The sequence below is a fragment of the Miscanthus floridulus genome, chromosome 12 (genome assembly GCF_019320115.1).
Source record: "Miscanthus floridulus cultivar M001 chromosome 12, ASM1932011v1, whole genome shotgun sequence".
NCBI classification, from domain to species: domain Eukaryota; kingdom Viridiplantae; phylum Streptophyta; class Magnoliopsida; order Poales; family Poaceae; genus Miscanthus; species Miscanthus floridulus.
In genome coordinates, this window is record NC_089591.1 from 72233856 (window position 1) to 72256711 (window position 22856).

General features: G+C 42.1%; 1 protein-coding gene across 2 annotated transcripts; it reads right to left on the bottom strand.

Annotated features, from left to right (window-relative positions):
- Positions 1 to 384: 384 nt before the first annotated feature.
- LOC136497464 (probable LRR receptor-like serine/threonine-protein kinase At1g56140) lies at positions 385 to 8195 on the bottom strand. 2 transcript variants are annotated; one of them, XM_066493269.1, is made up of 24 exons: positions 7946 to 8195; positions 7680 to 7866; positions 7511 to 7582; positions 6529 to 6600; positions 6379 to 6450; positions 5924 to 5995; positions 5733 to 5804; positions 5569 to 5640; positions 5262 to 5333; positions 5105 to 5176; positions 4955 to 5029; positions 4765 to 4836; positions 4593 to 4658; positions 4439 to 4504; positions 4271 to 4315; positions 4112 to 4176; positions 3627 to 4012; positions 3329 to 3527; positions 2706 to 2867; positions 2508 to 2626; positions 2065 to 2275; positions 1752 to 1983; positions 1487 to 1637; positions 385 to 1337 (listed from the first exon to the last, which is right to left on the bottom strand). In XM_066493269.1, the coding sequence occupies exons 1-24, from the start codon at positions 8088 to 8090 to the stop codon at positions 942 to 944; spliced, it is 3153 nt and encodes a 1050-aa protein (XP_066349366.1). In that variant the 5' UTR covers positions 8091 to 8195; the 3' UTR covers positions 385 to 941. The 2 variants fall into 2 exon arrangements, with proteins under 2 accessions (XP_066349366.1, XP_066349367.1); XM_066493270.1 differs by lacking the exons at positions 7680 to 7866; positions 7946 to 8195 and having other exon boundaries at positions 386 to 1337; positions 7476 to 7521.
- Between the last annotated feature and the right edge of the window lie 14661 nt (positions 8196 to 22856).

A 22856-nucleotide genomic window follows, 5' to 3' on the forward strand; every position in this document is an offset into this window, starting at 1 on the left:
GGAGCGGGGTGCACGTGCATGCATCCATGCATGGAAAGACCCGAAGGAACCTGTGAGGGAGGAGTGCGGGATAGAGCTGGACAGAGCAGCCATGCAAGGGTTGTGGGAATTTTCTTTTTTGCGTCGGGTAATCATGGATCGCACGAAGATTTTTTTATGCCGGATAGTCATGGATCGCATGAGTGTTTTGGTCCTGCCGGATAGATGTTGACAATCCGTATGTTTTAGTTGTAAAGATAGAGAAAAAGGGAAATTAAAGATCAATGACCTTAACGAATCAAAAGGGGTGGGAAGACTTGCATGTGGATGCATGCACCACATTGCACAGCTAATATATATAACGTGATTCACATTCACACACTTGAGTATATATCTCTGATATCATAGGAGGGGGCGAAAAAGGCGGTGAGGAAGAGGAAGAAAGCAGAAAGAGAAAGGCGTACGTGTGAGCCGTGTGACGGAGCCGGGAAGGTCAGCGTACGCCCATTCCCAGCAGGGAACGTACGATGCCATACTAAACAGCTGCACCAGCCACGTGATGCATGCCGAATTCAACAGATACATCCCTTTGGAACGTTCGTCGGGGTCTCCACTCTCCAGACGTGTCACGCGGCTACCAGCAAGCAAGGCGAGGCAGGCCTGGCGCCGGCGCAGCACACGCCATCCCATTCTTGGCGGGGACGATGACGAACCACCGCCAAGGAAAGAAACGCTTGCCATCCACCGTACGCGACGTCCTAAAACCTGCTGCCATTTCAGAGTGCCTTCCAAAACAAATCTTCAGCCTCACAATCAAGTAAATTTCTCCCAAGATCACCCATCTACATAGCTGTAACTGTATAGCCACAAAACCAGAGCACAGCATGGTCCTAAAATTTAGAAGAATGATGACGCCACATGCATGCCAGGTCAGCCTTCACGTTTCTGCGGCTAGCTAGCTGTCACCTGCCTTCATCGACGATGGAGGTGAAGAGCGGCGACGGGACCACGGGCGTCAGGTCCCCGGGCTCCGGGCTCGCCTGGACGCCGCCGCCGGACGACGACGACTGCGGCTGCGTCGACGACGACACCACCTGGCTGCTCGTGAAGCTGCCGCTGACGTCGGCCACCTTCACCTGCCACTCCGTGATGTAGCTCGGCTTCGCCACGTCCTCGGTCGTGTCGGCGTCCCCGGTGAGCATGGCCACCACCCTCGACATGGACGGCCGCTTGTGGGGCGAGCTCTGGGTGCAGTGGAGCGCCACAAGGATCACCCGAAGGACCTCGTACCCGTTGTACTCCGTCAGCTTCGGGTCCACGAACTCCAGCGGACGCCCGTTCTCGTACAGTTCCCACACCTGAAACGTAGCACGATTCAACGATTTATTTAGGACCATATCGATGCTGCGTTACACTACAGTGTGTCCACAGTCTGATATTGAGAATTTCCAGTGACAAACTGAAGTTCAGCGTATGGTGTAATCAAATTTCACTCTGATGATCTTACCCTTTCAAATATATAAGTCGTGTCTTCCTCCATCGTATTCTGATAGTTTGATTCACCAGCAACAATCTCCAACGCGACCACGCCAAACGCAAACACATCGACCTTCTCGGTCATATGCCCTCTCATGGCGTACTCAGGTGCGAGATAACCACTAGATGATACAGCCAAACACAACCACGAATTAACCAACTGCCATTAGCTCCATCACATTTGCAAATAACACACCATGCATTATACCCAAAGGCGAGATGAAAAATACACTTACAACGTGCCGGCAACTTTCGTGCTGACGTGAGTCTTTTTGTCATCGTAGAGCTTGGCAAGACCAAAATCGGAGATCTTAGGGTTAAGATCGTCATCGATCAACACGTTGCTGGCCTTTATGTCCCTGTGCACAATGCGGACAGTTGACTCCTCGTGGAGATAAGCTATACCTCTTGCTATGCCCAAACATATCTCAAATCGTGTTGGCCAGTCTAGATTCAAGCTTCCCTTTCCTGAATATGAAAGTTTTAAACATATTAAATTTCTGAACTAAAGTTGCACTCTTTGTCATACAAGAATGGGTGAAGTCATACCAAACAACGCTTGATCAAGGCTTCCGTTCTCCAGGTACTCATACACCAACAATGGTGTGTTGCTCTCAAGGCAGCAGCCATACAACCTCACGAGGTTTCGGTGCTGCACTCGAGAGATGGTTTCTATTTCTGCAGCAAACTGCATCTTTCCCTGATTAGAGGATTGAGAGAGCTGCTTCACTGCCACCACTCTTCCATCACTCAACTTACCCTGCAAGAAAAGTTGCACATCTTTACTATTATGCAAGGCATTTCATAACTCAGGTCAAGGTTTTGCTTCGCTTGAAAAGCATCAGTTTATGATAAAAGTGTCATAGGGTGACTTTTCTGTGTCTATTCAGATCATCAGGAGGCAACATTTAACTATTTATTTAAGCCTTCATAAGTTCACACATCGAACACAAATCCAGTTCTATATATACTAGATAACTAGAATGACAAACCTTGTAAACTGATCCATATCCTCCTTCACCAAGTAGGTTACTAGAACAAAAGTTCTCTGTAGCTGACCTGAGCTCACTGTAACTGAAGACATTTGGCCTTCCAACTCTGGTATACAATTCTGCAAGGTTCGGAATAGCTTGTCAGCATACTTTCTATTTGTAGTTGAGCACACACTGTAATATTAGTATATCAAGCACCTTCTAGCTCTAGAAATAGCTTTCTCCTTTTCTGACACCATAAGAAGATTCCGGCCAGTGCGATCAATGCCAAAACTGAAACACCAACTACAACCCCAACAATCACACCAGTTTTACGGCTGCTCTTGCTGTCTGCTGAACTACGGACTGTAGGGACAAAATCTGAAGAAGAGTTCAGTTAGTTGAGCATTGAAAACCTTATATAAAACAAAATTGAGATGCCATACACTGATACACAATATTTACAATAGTTACAATTCCACCAAGTAATAAAGAGGATAATGTGCAATCTCAGCCCTTATCATGGGTGTTCTATGTTCTGCTTTTGGTATGAAATGTCATAAATTCAACTCAATTGAGGCCCGCCACTGCCAGCTTATAGTTATATATGCAGTTACAACTGTACAACATCATAAACATACCATGCCGACAAATTTCCATGTTCTAATTCTTCTATTAAAGATAACAGTTTTTTCATCCAAATTTAAAATTTCATATCATGTATACCACACTAACGAGTCTATTTTTTTGTGACTACACTAGTATATTGAATGATACTTCAAAATGTCATTTGGGCAGTAGTATAACTGCAATGTAGAACAAGTTTAAGTTCAGGTGAGTACTTGGAGTTGCACTCAGGGCTGATATTGCAGGACCATAGTATCCCTTATAAGGAATGCAACAAGTGCCCTTGCCAGCCCAGAAGAGATGAATCTCAAGGAAGTTTTTGGTTACTGGAACAACATACTGCTTCTTAACAGCAGAGAAAGATTTCCCTCCTGCTGCCTTTCTAATGTCAAAGTTCTGCTCCTTGCGCTCTCCCTAAACAAGCATGAAGTATCAAGCATAAAAGTCTATATCTAGAACAAATTATATGATTTAAAAGCATCAGATGGCAGCCAGATACAAGTTTGTAGCTACCTGGACATAGATATCGAAAACCCTCCTCCCTCTGCTTCTCCAAGACTGCATGTCTGGAAAGTCAACCTCTGCAAATTGAAGTGTGACTGTGTAATTTCCATTCTCAAGTCCAATGCCATAGTATCTCAGAGATGATGGTGACATCCTTGCTGTTTGGAACAGTGCAGAGTCTAGGGTGTTCTCAAACTGGCGTGAACTGTAGATGATGTAACTTCCATTGGGTGCATCTGCATCCAAGAATAATCCAACGCTGCTAACACCCCATGTAGGTGCACCCGCAACATAGTATGATGCGGCTCTAAGGCTGGCATTATCAGCCTGATAGATGGAATTATCTGAACCTGATATTGCTCTACTACCACCAGAGTCCACCGCAAAGGAGGCAGCTGCATCCAATTTATCAGAATAGTGTTTAATTGGAATATTGCAGATCCAATATTAGAAAATAGATACATGCTCGAAATTCCAAAGGGTTGAAGCATTACACTTTGGAGAACCGAGGAAACAGGGAGTACTGCGCTGAAGACAGTCCAATCCCCATGGCAAAACACTGCAGATGAAATGTTTTACTAGTTTAAGTTCTGATTACAAGCTAAGACGGGAACTTATTTTGATGCTAGCCTTGAGGGCGAACTGGTGCTCACCTGTTATTGGAGCTATCTATCACAAAGTCGTTTGCCACCAAATTCCTTAGTACAAAGTAGAACATAGAGAGAGAATTAGCTATTACTGTTGTATTCAATCAGGCAGGCTTTGTGTGCAATAACTAAGGAGTATATTTTCATGAGAGAAGTTTCAGAACACAAACATACAATTGCAAATTTTTCTCAGTAGCCCAAGAAGGAAAGTTTCCTGAGATATGGTTGTATGAAAAATCTCTGTGAACAGGCAGAGAAAAAGGTAAGTATTAGATCAATAACATATTTCATTGAGCACAATGCCAAAACAAAGAGCATGTGAACATACAGATTGGTCAGTAAGGGACTTTTTGTGGCAGGCAGACTTCCTGAAAGGCTATTATTCCCTAGAAATCTGATTCAAGTAGAATATTTGCAAATATCAGCAGAAGGTTAACAAGAAAGAAAAAACAAATGTCCCATTCAAACAGATTATGAAAACTGCAGCAAGTAAAACTTACAAATAACTCAGAGACGGAAGATTCAAAATTGATTGAGGTATTTGTCCTGTGATATTGTTGAAACTCAGGTCCCTGTGAGAAATAAGAAAAATAGCATTAGACAACAAAAGGAAAAACATCATCTTAAAGTTGAGCTATAATATAAATTTATCACTTGATTGTGACTTTCTGACAAGGGAACCATGCTTACAATAAGTATAAGTTTACAAATTTGGAGAAGTCTACTGATGCTAGTGAATCAGATATCTTCGTATTCCTCAACACTCTGCAAGATGGAACCTTGAATAATTAAATGTTTAGGCTATTAAACTGAAAAAAATGTGGAGGGTACATGTCGTACAGTTCACCCAAAGATGTCATGTTGCCAATGAATGCCAGTGGAGAGCTTCCATTCACTATATCGCCTATTCTTCTGTTACATTGAAATGATTAATGCCATGGTTATTATCTTTGCAACGATAGTAATCCTACAATCACAGAAACTACTAGGGACTCACAATTTTTTTAAGTTGACAAGATTAGAAAGACTTGTGGGAATGGGGCCTTGAAAAGAATTCCCTTGGAGCCTCCTGTAAGTACATAGATATTTAATTAGAGAAGTAATTAGATATTTAATTAGAGAAGTAATACGTATGCTGGTTCCTCATGACAAACTAATTGTGCTATAAAATAACAGATGATGTAGGTAAATATGCAAAAACCTTGCACTTCTCCAGAAAAATGAATGACTTTCTTTACTATTGATATCGAGAAAACAATTTCAAAAATATTGAAACCTTAGTGGTTTTCAGATATAAATCTTACAGTTGGGTCAAGTTAGTCAAACTCCCGAGATAATCAGGAATCTGCCCACTGAAATTATTGTCTGATGCCCACCTGGATACCGACAAAGGATGGGTAAGATCATTAGCTTCTACCTCTGAAGGAAGAGCAAATTCACGAGGTGCTATCTTATTTTACTAAATTACAAGATTGACAGATTCTTCAGTTGGGACAATGTCGATGGCAGAGGACCACTGAAGTCGTTACTATCAATGTATCTGCAACTCAAAGATGGATAACATTTTTCAGTTATGCCATGCATATAATTATCAGTTTAAAGAGTGAAGAAAAACATAGATGGTAGAACACATATAAAGCGACCAAATAGACAACTCACATTTGTCGAAGTTTTGTCAGTTTCCCCAGCTCGTCAGGAAGTGTGCCGTTAAAATTATTTGAGCCCAATGCCCTGAAAGAATTAATTAATTAAACCAAGTTAGATCCAAACAAATGCTCAAATGGAAGTGCTGTTAAGTACTTTTTGAGAATCGGAAATTCGAAATGCTGGTAAATGTTTGATTGGGACGATGCACATTCTTTTACGCCAGATTCTCACTTCCACAATATCATATTAACTTGTTGAGAAAACGGCATTATAAGATTATACTCAATATATGACCATAGTATATGCAAAACTTCAAGCCCTTGGCATACAGCCTCGTGACTTTCATGCAATTGAAAATCAAGTATAACCGGGACAACAGATGCATGACAGTAACTGAACATTAACATGGTCAGAGAATATCCATCTTTAAGACTACCCAGGATAATAACATGATTGGAGGATCTTACAGTGATAAGAGATTGGTAAGATTTCCAAGCTCCTTTGGGACAGGTCCAGATAGTGCATTGATTCCCACAGTCCTTGTGATTTTCAAGGAAAAGAATGTAAGATTGCTTGAACGCAGGAACTGCAGCACGGTTTTGAGTTCAGAGTATTACATTGATTCCAGAGCAGTTAGCTCTCCAATGAAGGCTGGTAATGGCCCATAGAAGTAATTTTTCCTGAAGTCCCTGAAATGTTAAGCAGCGTTAATCTTACAAGTTAAGCAGCCTCATTGATTCTGAACTCAACACGAATTTGAAGAACTTTATGCGCACTCAGATTTCGAGCCACCTTCAGCTTGAATTGAGGTATTTAATGCCTAAAAGGCAAAAGCGACTATAACCAAACAAACATTATGCATACGGCATTACCCCAATTCTGAAAAGAGAGAGCATAAATGTGTGGTCATGGACACTGGCCAAGGCACAAAAAAATCAGCAGGCAAAGAAATTGGCCAGTGTGATTGTGGACGCTGAAGAGACGCATGGGGGACAGGTACAACGATGGGTTATACCACTATCCTAGGTTACAATGAGCTTGGAAGTTGGAATTGCGGGGAAATTCTTCATAAAAAATATAAAATAAAATTTGCGGGGGCATCACAGCAAGCTACCGAGCTTGGAGTCGGAACACGAGCGGAGCACTCCTCGTTTCTCCGGAAGGCAAGTGACACCCGGGCGTCTGCGCCGTCGAATGGCAATGGCATGCGCCCAACGACGGCGGCGGCGGCCGGCGACCTTCCGCCATTTCGAGGGCTGGACTGTTTTTTCTTTTTCTTTTTCTTTTTCTTTCGAGGGATGGGGGCTGGACTGGTGTAGCGGAAAAAATTTACAACTACAGGCGAATGGGCTGGCTTGCCCCAACAAGACTTTTTAACTACAGGCGACAGTTTGGCATTTGTACAGAAATAATCCCATTCGTGGCAAAAATTTGTCGATCTTCAACATGAAATCTCGTGAACACTGCAAAGTTTGGAATTTCTACAGAAATAATCCCATTCGTGGCAAAAAAAAGGGACCTTAAGCAGCTGGCAAATAATTGAAGAAAAAAAAGGAGTACATGCCTTAGACTGAGAGACGAGTTTTAGGCAGGACATACAGCTTAACGAGGTGAGTGAGGTTCCGCAGCTCCTCTGGTATGGGGCCAACCGCGTCCAGCGTGTTTATCTTCCTGCATCACCACCATCAGAGGGAGATAGATTGAGAAGCAAAGGGAGCATGGACATTCGCAAGCAGCAGCTCTGGAGACTGGACGGACACGGACTCACAGCCTGGTGACATGGCAGAGCGTGTTGTTTCGGTCGGAGCAGTCGCACTTGATGGCCGGGTTGAACGCCGGGTTGTCGTCGATGGATGTGTCGTCCGTCGCCGCGCCGCTGCAGGGGTTCCCGCTGATGTTCCACGATGACGGCGTGCTCAGCCCCAGCTTTCTCAGGATCGCGTTCACCGCCGCCGCTGTCCAGAGCCAAGCCAATCCTCTCATCGACGCACGAACGACCATCACTTACAGAGCTCTGTCGAGCGAGACAAATACCTTCAACCAGATCAGTCTGGGGCGCCTGCTGAGCCTGCGCAGCCGCCCTCCAAGAGCTCGCAAGCAGCAGAAAGAACAGCAGCACAGGGGAGACCGAGACACAGCCATGGAGGAGACCGCAGCCACTCAGCCTGGGCTTCCTCATCTCTCTCCCTGCCCGGAGCTTGCCCGGCCCCTCTCTGCCTGCTCACTCTGCTGCTCCCTTCGGATTTATCTGAAACAAGTGGCGGATCGAATCGAGCCGATCAGAGGAAATGGACAAAAGTGTCGTCACAACAGCGAATCGTGTAATGACGCAGAGGTGTAGGGCATACTGGTACGTACTAGCTTGGTGAAAATGATTACGGTCAGAGTCGTTACATGCATGAGGTGTAACACGTGGATATCTGCATTTCTTTAGATGTGGGAGTTTTTGGTTCTTGTGCTTGGTTCCTATCGGCCGTACTGCACAAGTGTGCCAACTTGACTCAACCTCAACACGTCGTCATCTGCCGTTAATCAGTTTTAATTTCTTTGCGAATTTGCCGTTGATCCGCTTAGAGAAAGGAAAAACTAAACGCGGTTTGCCACAAATATCAACACAAAAAGATTATGCCACATCACTGAGGGATTATGCGTATCACTCTACTTTCCACGAATCTTTCCTGAGATTTAGCAGGCTAGCGGTGCCAAAAAAAAAGGTGGATTTGATTATTATCACTTGACACCAATCTATCCAATTATACGAAGGTATATATTTATTTTTGGAAAAGTTAGCAGGAGCACTGCTGTATGATATAAGGCGGAAGTTACAACAATTTGGTTCTTACATTACTAAGACCACTCAAACTCATAAACATAGAGATAAGAAAGAGGATACTCATAGTGATAACTCTAATTTTCCCAAAGCTTTACAGAGGAGACCAGCTCTTACTTGATTAGCCCCACTACTTGGGCCGGTGTTCTCGTTGTCCCCTTGAAAGTTCTCCGGTTGCACTCTTTCTAGATATTCCAAGCCAAGTACATCAAGATGGGCTGCCGTGGTTTTCTGCTAAGCTGCTGATCTCCCCTGCAGTGACTTCTCCCACCATATTTTCAAAGTCTATATAGCGTCATCAATGAGGACAATATGATCTCCAACCCAATTGGTTCTTGTGCTTGGTTCCTATCGGTCGTACTGCCCAAGTGTGCCAACTTGGACTTCAACCTCAACACGTCGTCATCTGCCGTTAATCAGTTTTAATTTCTTTACGAATTTGCCGTTGATCCGCTTAGAGAAAGGAGAAACTGAACGCGGTTTGCCACAAATATCAACACAAAAAGATTATGCCACATCACTGGGGGATTATGCGTATCACTCTACTTTCCATGAACCTTTCCAGAGATTTAGCAGGCTAGCGGTACCAAAAAAAAGGTGGATTTGATTATTGTCACTTGACACCAATCTAGCCAATTATACGAAGGTATACATTTATTTTTGGAAAAGTTAGCAGGAGCACTGCTGTATCATATAAGGCGGAGGCAAACCAGTTACAACAATTTGGTTCTTACATTATTAAGACCACTAAAACTCATAAACATAGAGATAAGAAAGAAGATACTCATAGTGATAACTCTAATTTTCCCAAAGCTTCACTGAGGAGACCAGCTCTTACTTGATCAGCCCCACTACTTGGGCCGGTGTTCTCGTTGTCCCTTGAAAGTTCTCCGGTTGCGCTCTTTCTAGATATTCCAAGCCAAGTACATCAAGATGGGCTGCCATGGTTTTCTGCTAAGCTACTGATCTCCCCTGCAGTGACTTCTCCCACCATATTTTCAAAGTCTATACGGCATCATCAATGAGGACAATGTGATCTCCAACCCAATTGGTTCTTGTGCTTGGTTCCTATCGCCGTACTGCCCAAGTGTGCCTACTTGGACTTCAACCTCAACACGTCGTCATCTGCCGTTAATCAGTTTTAATTTCTTTGCGAATTTGCCGTTGATCCGCTTAGAGAAAGGAGAAACTAAACGCGGTTTGCCACAAATATCAACACAAAAAGATTATGCCACATCACTGGGGGATTATGCGTATCACTCTACTTTCCATGAACCTTTCCTGAGATTTAGCAGGCTAGCAGTGCTAAAAAAAGGTGGATTTGATTATTGTCACTTGACACCAATCTAGCCAATTATACGAAGGTATATATTTATTTTTGGATAAGTTAGCAAGAGCACTGCTGTATCATATAAGGCGGAAGCAAACCAGTTACAACAATTTGGTTCTCACATTATTAAGACCACTCAACTCATAAACATAGAGATAAGAAAGAGGATACTCATAGTGATAACTCTAATTTTCCCAAAGCTTTACTGAGGAGACCAGCTCTTCCTTGATCAGCCCCACTACTTGGGCCGGTGTTCTCGTTGTCCCCTTGAAAGTTCTCCGGTTGCGCTCTTTCTAGATATTCCAAGCCAAGTACGTCAAGATGGGCTGCCATGGTTTTCTGCTAAGTTGCTGATCTCCCCTGCAGTGACTTCTCCCACCAGATTTTCAAAGTCTATACGGCGTCATCAATGAGGACAATGTGATCTCCAACCCAATTGGTTCTTGTGCTTGGTTCCTATCGCTGTACTGCCCAAGTGTGCCAACTTGGACTTCAACCTCAACACGTCGTCATCTGCCCTTAATCAGTTTTAATTTCTTTACGAATTTGCCGTTGATCCGCTTAGAGAAAGGAAAAACTAAACGCGGTTTGCCACAAATATCAACACAAAAAGATTATGCCACATCACTGAGGGATTATGCGTATCACTCTACTTTCCACGAACCTTTCGTGAGATTTAACAGGCAAGCGGTGCCAAAAAAGGTGGATTTGATTATTATCACTTGACACCAATCTAGCCAATTATACGAAGGTATATATTTATTTTTGGAAAAGTTAGCAGGAGCACTGCTGTATCATATAAGGTGGAAGCAAACCAGTTACAACAATTTGGTTCTTACATTATTACGACCACTCAAACTCATAAACATAGAGATAAGAAAGAAGATACTCATAGTGATAACTCTAATTTTCCCAAAGCTTTACTAAGGAGACCAGCTCTTACTTGATCAGCCCCACTACTTGGGCCGGTGTTCTCGTTGTCCCCTTGAAAGTTCTCCGGTTGCGCTCTTTCTAGATATTCCAAGCCAAGTACATCAAGATGGCTGTCGTGGTTTTCTGCGAAGCTGCTGATCTCCCCTGCAGTGACTTCTCCCACCAGATTTTCAAAGTCTATACGGCGTCATCAATGAGGACAATGTGATCTCCAACCCAATTTTTGACTAGCATCCAGACTTCCTTTGCAAATGGACAGTGAATGCAAATATGGACCATTGTTTCCGCTTCCATTGGGTTGCAAGGCCAATGCCTCAGCAGAAGTTTATCAGCCGTTAAGATTTTTGCCTGCACCAACAGCCACGCAAAGAATTTTAGTTTGTCTTCAGCACGAGCCTTCCAATTGAATTCGCCATTCACCCTGTTCGCTTGGCTTACAAGCCGTACTTTTTTAGCAAACGAACAGTATTTTTCTCTCACATCAAATCAGTCAACAATACTTTTAGCCATGACTTATCAGCCAAGCGAACAAGACAATTATATCTGAGTAAGACCCACAGAACTGAGCCAGGTACGCAGACTTTGTAGTATAGGTCCCTTCTGCTGTTCATCTCCATAAAATTTGATCATCTTGGTCGTTAAGTTGTTGGGCTATTGCCAGGTCCCGTAACTTCACAAATTCGGCCATCTAGGGTGCGTTTGCACACCTGGACCAGCACGGCCTAGCTACCCCAAACGAACCAGGCGTGGGCAGGCCTGCCCCAACTGCTGCAACGCAGCTTGTTTGCGCACCTGTACCGATTCAGTCCGGCCCAAGCGAGCTGGTGTTTGTGACCCAATACTCAGCCGGGCTCAAACGCCAACCGCCACCAACTGCCGAGCACAGATTGTGTTTGCCAGCTGCTGTGCTCGGCCTGGCCCAAAGAGAAGGAAGAACATCATGATCAATAGAGAAGCAAACACTTTGAATGAAAATATACAAAAAGACATAGGCCTCAGACTAATTCCATTTAATTAACACATACATTGCCGGCTACATTGCATAATCAAAGAAGCAAATTAAGAACAGTAGCAGAATTAAGTAGTTTGGCAAGCTGAGAAGGGCAACAAGTTAACAGAAAAGAGAGTACATGAATCAAAGTGGCATGTAGCCAGCTAATGCAGTCATCCTATTGTGTCATCATCGGCCTAATTAAAACAACAGATGTGGCACATGAACAGCTTGAGTGACAGACCAACTACAACCATAAACAAGATCAAGATGACAGCATTTTTGCAACAGCCTTGCAGCCCAGATGAATGAGGATAGATTTCAGAACCTTGAGCTGTCACTAGTTCATGGGATGCTGATGCATCCCCATGAGGGACACCAATTGGTAACAGCAAGGGTTCTTGAGGTACCCTTGCATTAAAATCTCTAAGAGCATCATCATAGTTGTTGTACTTCTAATAGATAGCCCCTTCTTCCCTAAGCACTTGCTTAGCACACTCATACCATGTAAAATAAATCCTAGGTTTCTTCCCTTCAAAGACCACATAGCAAGGAGGCATTATCTGAAACCAACCAATTGTAGAACATGTAAGTGGTCTGAATGACATACCTCAGTCGACCATTCAGTTTGAATGATGGTGAACATCATCGGCTACTTGATAAAAAAATTAGTGCCTTTTTCCTACCCCTGAAAGCTTGTTGCATGCGCCTAGGAACCCTTGCTAGGAAATGAGTGCCATCTATAAAGCCAATGACATTCTAAAAAGCATGGGTCAGTCATTGCAACAGGTCTAATATAACTAATGAACCCAGGGTATACAATTACCTTAAAATATGGATTCCATGTATGGCTTCCAAGAATCTTTGGGTGAGTGGTAGTGCTAGCTGGCTTTATCATTTTATTCCTAAGCTCACCCACAGCATACAACACCTGATGAAAGTGCTTGTGGACAGTTTGGATGGACCTCCTAAAGGACTGGTGGACAACCCTAAATCTTTGGTTGTGCCCTACAACATGTAAAAACATGGCAACCTGCTCTTCTACTGACACCCCCTCCCTATCAGTGATAAGACTCCTCTCTCTAAAAGTTCTCACTAACTTAAAAAAAGCAGCTCTCTTCATCCTAATCATAGAAATACACTCTGAATCAGTAGAGTTGTATATCATTCTCAGTGGTCTCTGTCTGTGCTGTTCATTTTCATCCCTAATCAGGGCCAGTGCTATAGGATCAGGCAGTGGGGTTTCAGGTTCAGGGGTTTTCCTTTTTAGCCTAGTGGATACAAAGGAAACCATAACAATAGTCAAGGCAGCTGCCTTCCTACACAACATGTCATGGCTCAAAGACAGATCCATCTATAAGCATGTAAAAATGTAACATGATTTCAGCTTAATGTACCCTACTAGGCATCAACATGAATATGAAATGAATGCATATGAACAAAAGCACGGCTGCATCTTGTATGTGATGCCTCCTAGTGCTAAATTTGGACAACATCATCGACCAATGATGGAATAAAAAACTCAGAGCAATAGTAATCAGAAACAGATCAATATCCTTAACAGATCAAGAACAACAAGGTACAAGTAACACTAACAACTGCATCAAACAGTTATGAACAGCAAGGTACAATACTAATCTGAAACAGATCAACAACCCTAACAGATCACGATCCCAACAGATCAAGAACAGCAAGGTACAAGTAACCCTAATAGGAGTATGAAGCAGTTATAACAAGTATGAAACCCTAACAGATCATGAACAGCAACGAACAAGAAACCCTAAGAACTTCAAGAAGCACCACAAAAAAGAAGATTGGGGGTCGATTTCACCTTGGCTCGGGGTCCAAACAACGAAGAGGAGGCAGATCTGGAAGTAGAGGATGCAGATCGGGAAGAAGACGAAGCAGATGCGGACGGAGAAGAAGAGGAACACCGCCGCCACAGAGTCCCAGCAGCAGCCAGAGCGGGGACGCGGCAAAGAACCTCGGCGCCGGTGACCGAACCCACAACCAACTGGAGGTCGCCGCCGCCACCACGCACCACCACTCACCGCCAGTCTCTCACGAGGGAGGTGGAAGAGCAAGCACTGAGTGGAAGAAGGAGAGAGTGGAGAGTGGGAACCCGTATATAAAGGCCGGCGAAATTGCCGCCATTTCGCTTTGCGCGCGGCGGCCAGAGCAGTAGCGGGGACGCGCGCGAAGAAGTTTCCCCTTCTCGCCAGAGCCCGCGTGAGCCACCCCGCCGCTGCCCAAAATCGCCTGCGTGCGCCGCCACGAGCTCGGCTCCAAAGAAACGAGGGTTTTGGTCGTTTCCAGAGGGCCAGGCGGAGAGGGCGTTTTTGGCTCTAGGAAGCCAGGCTCGCTTGCGGGCCACGACCACAAACATGGCAAGTTGCAGCCCATGGGCGCAGCCGGGCGTCCGAGCCAGGGTCGCAAACGCGCCCCTAATGCACGGTCTCCATCCTCCGCAGCCCCCTAGTCCTGTTGTGATTGAGTAGGTCGTCCTTCACTGTTTGATTTTTCCTCCAAGCCAAGGTGTATAGGTTAGGACCTATATCATTGGGAGCTTGACCATCAAGCCACGACGAATGCCAGAACAAGGCTATATCTCCCCTGCCCACCGTGACCACCGTTGACGTCCGAAATAGTGCTCTGACCACTGAATTATGAAGGTATATACTCTCTCCGTACTAAAAAATGAAGTCGTTTTGGATAAGACTTGGATCAAACATTAGGAATATAAAATCATGAATAACTTTTAAGTTGTTGAGTTTGGAAATGTGAAAACCATATGTATAGATTTATCTTGAAAAATATTTTCACAAAAATTTACATATATCACTTTTTGATAAATATCTTTATAAAAATAAGTAGTCAAAGTTATGCTTTAGAGACCGTGTCGCTGTTCAAAACGACTTCATTTTTTTTTAGTATAGAGGGAGTATGAGTTAGGAGCACTAAGTAGAGATAAAAAAATTGATTAGCTTTATAACGCCGATGTAGACATCTTACCCAACCATTCGGCTTATTATTGTAGTGCACAATAGTAGCAAGTTTAGCATTGTTTTACATGTTCTGGAAACTCTCATTGACTATATAAGGAACTAGGTAAAAGATGTACGTACGGACGTACGGTTTGAGCAAAAGAAAAAAAAAAGGAAAAAGGAGGGTAAATGCTACCAGACTTGATAAAAGATGTACGGTTGAGAAAAAAAAGAAAAGAAAAGGGGAAGTAAATGCTACAGGTCTTTGATGAACAATGGACTCGGTAAAATATGTACGTACGGTTGAGCAAAAGAAAGTACAGGACTTGGTAGTAAGAAAAAAAGGAATAGGGGCTACAGTAGTCAGCGATACGATTATCGATGGGTAATTGTTGTGGTACAGTAAAAACAGAAGGGAAAGGGAAAGTAAACGCTACAGGACTCGGTAAAAGATGTATGTACCGTTGAGCAAAAGAAAAAGAAGAAAAAGGGGGAGTAAATACTACATGACTTGGTAAAAGACCTACGGTTGAGCAAAAAAAAAAAAAAAGAAGGAAAAGGGGAAGTAAATGCTACAGGACTCGACGGGGGGAAGTTTTGCGCGTAAGGGCAGATGCCTTTAACTCTCTCCAACAACAACAACAAATAAAATACAAGATTTATTCATCTTTTAGGTAGCGCTATAGGCAAAAGGTTCAATACATATTCGACATCTTTTCCAACAACAAGATTCAAAAGAGAATCATTTCTGTAAATAGGTTTTCAGGAGAGAGGATGCCTATATTTGGGTTGTGTGTGTCAGGCAACCCAAAATAGGTCTTCCATATAGATACTCTGTTGGAGGCTAATTTTAGATCTCTTACTACTCATTTTGGGTTTAGGTGCCCATATAGATTCTTTGTTGGAGACAGTCTTAGGGTAGATTTTCTGTGTCTGACTCGATGAACAATGGACTCGTTAAAAGGTGTACTTACGGTTGAGCAAAAGAAAATAAAGGATAATTGCACATATTTGGGGTGTTTGATGCAGGGACTAAAGTTTAGAAGGCGTTACATCGGTGTCATATGGATGTCACATTGAATATTTGATACTAATCATAAAACTAATTACAGATACCGTGACTAATTTATGAGATGAATCTATTAAGCCTAATTAATCTATCATTATCATATGTTAATGTAGCACCATATTGTCAAATCATGGACTAATTAGACTTAATAGATTTATCTGGTAAATTTTAGTATCAATCTGTGCAATTAATTTTATAGTTAATCTATATTTAATACTCTACATTAGTGTCTAAATATCTGATTTGACATGAGCTAAAACTCTAGGCGGGGAACAAAACACATAAGGACTTGGTAAAAAATATACGGTCGAGAAGTAAATGCTACAAGACTCGGTGAACAGTGAAAAGGCAACCAGTGCTGGTACGTCGTTAATATACCGCTGAAGTTTTGTTTAATTTTTTTTGAACATTTTAAAGACCACAAATGAAAAAACTTAAAACTAGAAAGTTGTAGATCTCGTCGAGAGCTATAACTTTCATATAAAAATCATCTTCATCCAAGATAATATAAAAAAGATATAATTTTTCTAAGGCTGAACTTCTAGTGGGCAAAATTTGATTTAAACCGAATTTCAAAACCGAATTTCGAATTCGGGATATTCCGAATTTAAAATATAAAAAGTAGAAAACGGTTGAAAAAATATCAAAACCGTTTTCGTTCCGATTTCGAATTTGATGTTCTGGATTTCGGACTGAATTCGAATTTGTCCGAAAATATGAATTTGATCGGATTAAATGTAGAAAACGATATGGTTCGGTACGGGATATTTCCGTACCGTCTTGATCCCTAATAGCTGTATATATAGATGCACTCCGTACAACAGTGAAGTACTTTCAGCGAACAAATAGTGTTTTCCTCTCACTACAAATCACTAGTACTGTTTGTTTCGCTGAAATTTGGCTTATGCTGATTTATTGTGAGAGAAAAATACTGTTCGTTTGTTGAAAAGTACTGCTGAAGTAATTCAAGCGAACAGGGCCACACCGCGCGTTGTGGCGAGGCAATTTTTTTCATCTAGAATCTAATTGAAAAAAGGAACATATATAGAATTATGCAACCTATTAATGGGTACTACCAGTGGACGTCATCACTGATCATATATATATATATATATATATATATATATATATATATATATATATATATATATATATATATATATATGTGTGTGTGTGTATGAGTTAACACTTAACAGCACTAAAGTAGAGATAAAAAAATTGATTAGCTTTATAACGCCGATGTAGACATCCTACCCAACCCAACCATTCCGCTTATTATTGTAGTGCACGATGCACGATAGTAGCAAGTTTAGCATTGTTTTACATGTTCTGGAAACTACTCTCATTGACTATATAAGGATTTTTTTATGTCACCACGCAATCAAGATGCGCCCGTCGCACATTTGCTGTTGTTTGAAAATCGTATAATGTACAGAATTCTGCACATGATCGACTTTTTTTTTCATATAAGCTGTGGATTGACCAGCGACATGGAAACACATGCCATCAGGTGTCGAAATCCAATCATATTCAGACTAAACATGGTCACGAATTTCGAGCATGGGACGTACACTTTTTGTCATGGAAATTTTTGGACTAAAGATCTCTTTGACAGGACGGGATAGACCGGCGGACTGCATTATTTTCGCATCGTGGGTGATCTCCGATTCTAGCGTCCAGACGTCCGCGTCAGCACGCGTATCCCACGTGGGGGCCTGCACCTGCCCGAATGTCGCTGGCGCTGCTTGACCCCATGGGGAAACTGCTCGTGCCCCCTTTGCTTCCCTCGTCCGCGCCCGGTCGGCGGCTGTAGCAGGTTGGTCCCATTATAACATGAGTAATATTAGATTTAGTTTTGCAACATTTAACACTTGCAGCATATATTTGAAAAAGCTTAAACACCTACAAAACACACCTAAAAACACTCCGCATAACCATTGCATACGCAATATCCAAATAAAATATTTACAACATATGTGTGAAACATATGCAATATTCAGATAAACACGTTTGCAATATACGTATGAAAATACAGATGAAACATTTGGAATAGACGCTGGCAACATACGTGTATAGCCATTGCAACATATGCAACATCCCGATCTACTTTTGCAATAGCCATATGAAACATTTACAGTATATCTATGAAACACTTGAAACATACACTTGCAATATGCGCTTTCAGCAAAACCTGACAGGCAGGCGTAGCCCTATATAGCGAGACCGGCGCTAGGTCGTAGTGGAGAAAGAGGATGGCAGCGGGCGGGAGGGTGCGCGGGTCTCGGTGAGCGGCTGTGTTGTCCCCGACGATAGGGCACGTGCGGTGCCCCCGGCAAGCAGCGTCACCCGCGGTGGAGGTGGCAACGTCGGTCAAGCGGGTCCCCTGCGCTTGAGAAGGTCGCGACGAGCGGGTGCTATGCCCATGGCGAGACTCCCTCGTGTTGGAGAAGGCCGCGGTGAGCAGCAACTGTGCTGGAGAAGGCGAGCGGCAGGGAACGCCGCGACGGCCGTGCGAGTTGGAAAATAACGTTGTCTTTTTTTTTTGAGAAAACCGTGAAGGAAGGTAGAGAGAGCAGGCCCGTTGGACTGGTAGGTAGCGCGCAGGCTCAGGAAGCGCGCATCCAGACGGACAGATGCCCGCACCACACCATTTCCGTCTCCCATATATAAAACACAATCAATCCATATATTGATAAATTATTAGGTATTTTTTTGTGAATAGTAAAATCTGGAAAAAAATTAGTTTACCAAACGTTTTTTTTATATCGGTTTTAGGGACCTGATAGAAAAGTTCACAGTTTTCATGTCCGTGGAAGATAACCGATAGGGGAATTTTGTTTCTAGTAGTGTTAGAAACTCAACTCCGTTTGCCACAACTATCAACAAAAAAGAATCTGCCACATCAATGGAAGATTATGTATATATAATTTTTGCTTTCCACGTATCTTCCAGAGATTAAAATAGATCTAGCAAGCTAATACTACTAGTACAAAATAATAAGTGGATTTGATAGTTTAATTTATTATTATCACCTCACTCCCGGTCACCCCAACTGGATCAATGATTATGGAGCACTGTTTAAAATAGCGGGCTATTGAAAGTAGTGGCAATTTTTTTCTAGAAGCTATGCAGCTATAGCGGCGCTCTGCCAGATAGCGTTTTTATATAAAAAACATGAAAAACACCAGTAATTGATAAAAAAACATGGCAAATATGAAATTCGATGAACACAAATATGTTTCTAAGGTTCCATAATTCTAGGTAACATTACCAAATACCAAATGGCATTACAACATGATTCATGAAAGTTTAACCGTCCAAAATACCAAATTAGTAGCAAATGATAATTAATAAGTAGAAAATCGTCATATCGTTTAGCGGCGCTATAGCGGCAAATAGCGGTAAATAGCGGCGTTATAGCGGCAAATAGTGGCAAAAGTCGTCGTAGCGTTAAAAAGACCAATAGCTTAGCGGCAGGCTTCTCCCACCGCTATAGCGCGGCTATAGCGCCGCTATAGCCCGCCATTTTTTTCCATGTTATGGAGTATACTAGTTGCTAATAACTAATACTAGTAAGTAGTAACTAACGGTACCAAAATGCAGCTAAATACTAATTCGATTGGCTTTATCATGCTGATGCCGACGTCCCACCCAACCATTCGTCTCAACACGGCGTACGAAGGCTCCTTATATAGTTGTGTTTTCTTAGCATCGTCGTTTACATGCTCTGATATGCTCTCGCCAAACCTCTTACCATTTGCCCCAACCTCAATAAGGGAAGTCTCTTCTTATACATTGTGCACATATTGGATGACCGCAACATTGTGGACAATAATGTCACTCTCTGAAAAAAAAAGTAGATTGTGGACATATTGGATGACCGCGACATTGTGGACAATTTTATTTTAATTTAGAGTTTGTGGATTGACTAGGGACTAGTTGGAAATTAAACACATGCCACAAGATTTTGAAATCCAATCATTTCAATCCTTTTTTTGAAGGAATCATTTCAATACTAAACTATTCAAGACGGGAGGAAGAACCTTCAGGCTTTGTTTGGTTGCCTGAACCATGGTGGTCGTCAGGACCAGCTGGGCCAGAGCATCTGCAACCAGGTTTATCAGTTGCAAAGTGCCATGTTTGCTGTTTCAGTGTCTCGGTTGAGCCCAACTACCAACTAACATAACTACTTTCATAATATATAATTTATATGTTGTAAAATTTTAAGATTGATTTTTTAAAATTGAATGGACAAAGACAGATTTAATTTGTACTATGCTTTTATTAATTTTTTTGTTTGATAACAGTCTAGGCCTCTAGGGTCTGGCTTTCTACTCCAGTACCAGCGCAATTTTCCTTTCTTTTATAATTCTGTGCTCTTAAATGTTCCACTAGATTTTCCTATCAAGGTGTATGTGTCTCCTGTATAATTTTGAAGGATAAAAGCGTCTTCGTCAGGGCTTATGTCTATCCTTCAATTCTTCTTTTCCTTTCCATGAGTTGCTGATACTGTTTTATCCCTCGTATATGCGGACATTATTCTTTGGAGATTTAAGCATAAATATATAACTGCTACGGTTAATGCTTTTATCGTTTTATCTATTATTCCTACTACAAAAGAATAGTAGAAAAGGGTTGCTCAAGATCAAAGCAGCAGGAAACTGGGAATGAGGTACGGTCACATTAAAAGTTGTATGCTCATCATGTATAGGATCCGACACATATTCATGGTCTAATTCAAGTCTCCCAGGACATGACCATCATGTGCACAGAAAGCACATGTCCCCCGGCTTCATATCATGAATTACTTTTGCTATAAGGTGAACTAAAATCCCTACTCTGAAAGCTCAGATATACATGCACGTTTGGATCAATGTCATATATTGAATGCACATAAACAAAAACTAGCAAATTTCCAGCCAGGAACAGTGTTTTTCTCTCACACCAAACCAGCCAGCAGTAAATAATCCACGATACGATACGGCCTCCCGAACAGGCTGTAGATCTGGAATTCTGGATGTTTAGTTCACTTACTTGCAAATGAGACATTTGCACGTTTTGCTTATACACGTTCAATAAACCTAACATACACACAAATTATACGCATTAATATTTACTTCATTGAATCACATTCTTACATTTCCAATGTAATATAAAAACCCTGCAACAACTCACATTCTTATTTCTCAATGTAATATGGAAGTCCCGCAGCAACACACGGGGAATTCGTCTAGTACGCTTTATTGTACAGAGCTATTGTTATTCTTTGATGCATGGTGTCTGTTGAGTTCAACCATAAAACTGAACAGCTATGTCCCGTCCAGGGGAACTACGCACATTCCCTAGCATTGGACGTAGCGATTACATGGAAGAAGATGCCCATGCGTGCATCTCTGATATGTTGGCGTGGTCTAAAACGACGGGCGCAGCGACATCAGTGACGAGGATCGATGCAACCTCAGGAGCAGTGACAAGGATGTAACCTCAGGTGCATCAACCCTATAATAGATTAGACAATCCATCAAACAAAGTGGAGAAGAATAATAAAGTGAATTTAATTGCTTAAAATTTGATATCGAAAAACAACGACAAAATTTTCAGAAATATTTATACCTAGGGCTGGGCATTCACGGATACTACATTCTGACGGTTTTTTGGTCATTCATGACGGAAATTTTCCATCATGGATTAACATGATTCTTGTATTGATTGTTACCTGAATTTGGCCCGGAAAAAGCATTACCTAAAATTTCGGGTACCCGATAATTTGGGTTCGGGTTTTACCCAAGATACCTGAAATTGACAAAACCAACCATTTTGGAAGAATTCTAGTAGCATATTAAAGCAATAAACAATGGTCCTCCACATCATGTCTTCATATCAATTAACAACAAAACTTATCAAGTTAGCATAAATCTATATTAATTCATACCAAATAATAGATTTATAGTGCACTGAACCGCTTCATGTCTTCATATTAGGAATATAAGAATATTTGAAATATTTCAGGTAATTCGGGTAGTTTGGGTACCCAGGAACATTACCTGAACTACCGAACTAAATTCGGGTTTCTACAGATACTATCCAGAAATATGATAGGCTATTTTGGGTTCGGGGATTGAGTATTGGGTATTTTGCCCACCCTTATTTATACCTACTAATTTGGCTGGTACTAAACCAATTTGATAGTCCAACTAATGTATACGAGCCGACTAGTTTTAATCTACAGCGAACCTAAAAACAAAGTGTAGCGAACTTAACCAACAAAACATATGGCCTTACATCCATATGTAATTCAGCTAGGCATCTGACCCCTAGCAAGACCTACGACACCAGTCACCGGTTAAACTTAGCTTCGCAGTCAAAGCTAGTGTCTAGGCTATAGACCTATAGTGAACACGTACAAGAACCCGCTGCTTCTCTGGTTGCGACTGTGGTGGTGCCCTCTTGGGTATCATTCCTACATCTTGATCTAATTCCCGTTCTTGATCTAATCCCCATGCTAGATGACATGCATGTTGACATGCTTGTAGTGCTTCAGAATTCTCGAGGATAGACTCATCTTCTTCTGACTCAAGTTCTTCAGCTGTAGAAAAAAGACATATATGGCAGAAGATTAGTTGCTATGCCTCTCTACTACTTAAGGAAACCAAGAAATGAAAGATAACAATAGGACTCACCTTTAATTTCTTGTTGATCACGATTACTGAGGGAAGGCTCATGTTCTTCAGCTGCAGAAAAAAGACATATGGCAGAAGATTAGTTGTTATGCCTCTCTATGAAATCGAGAAATAAAAGATAGCAATGG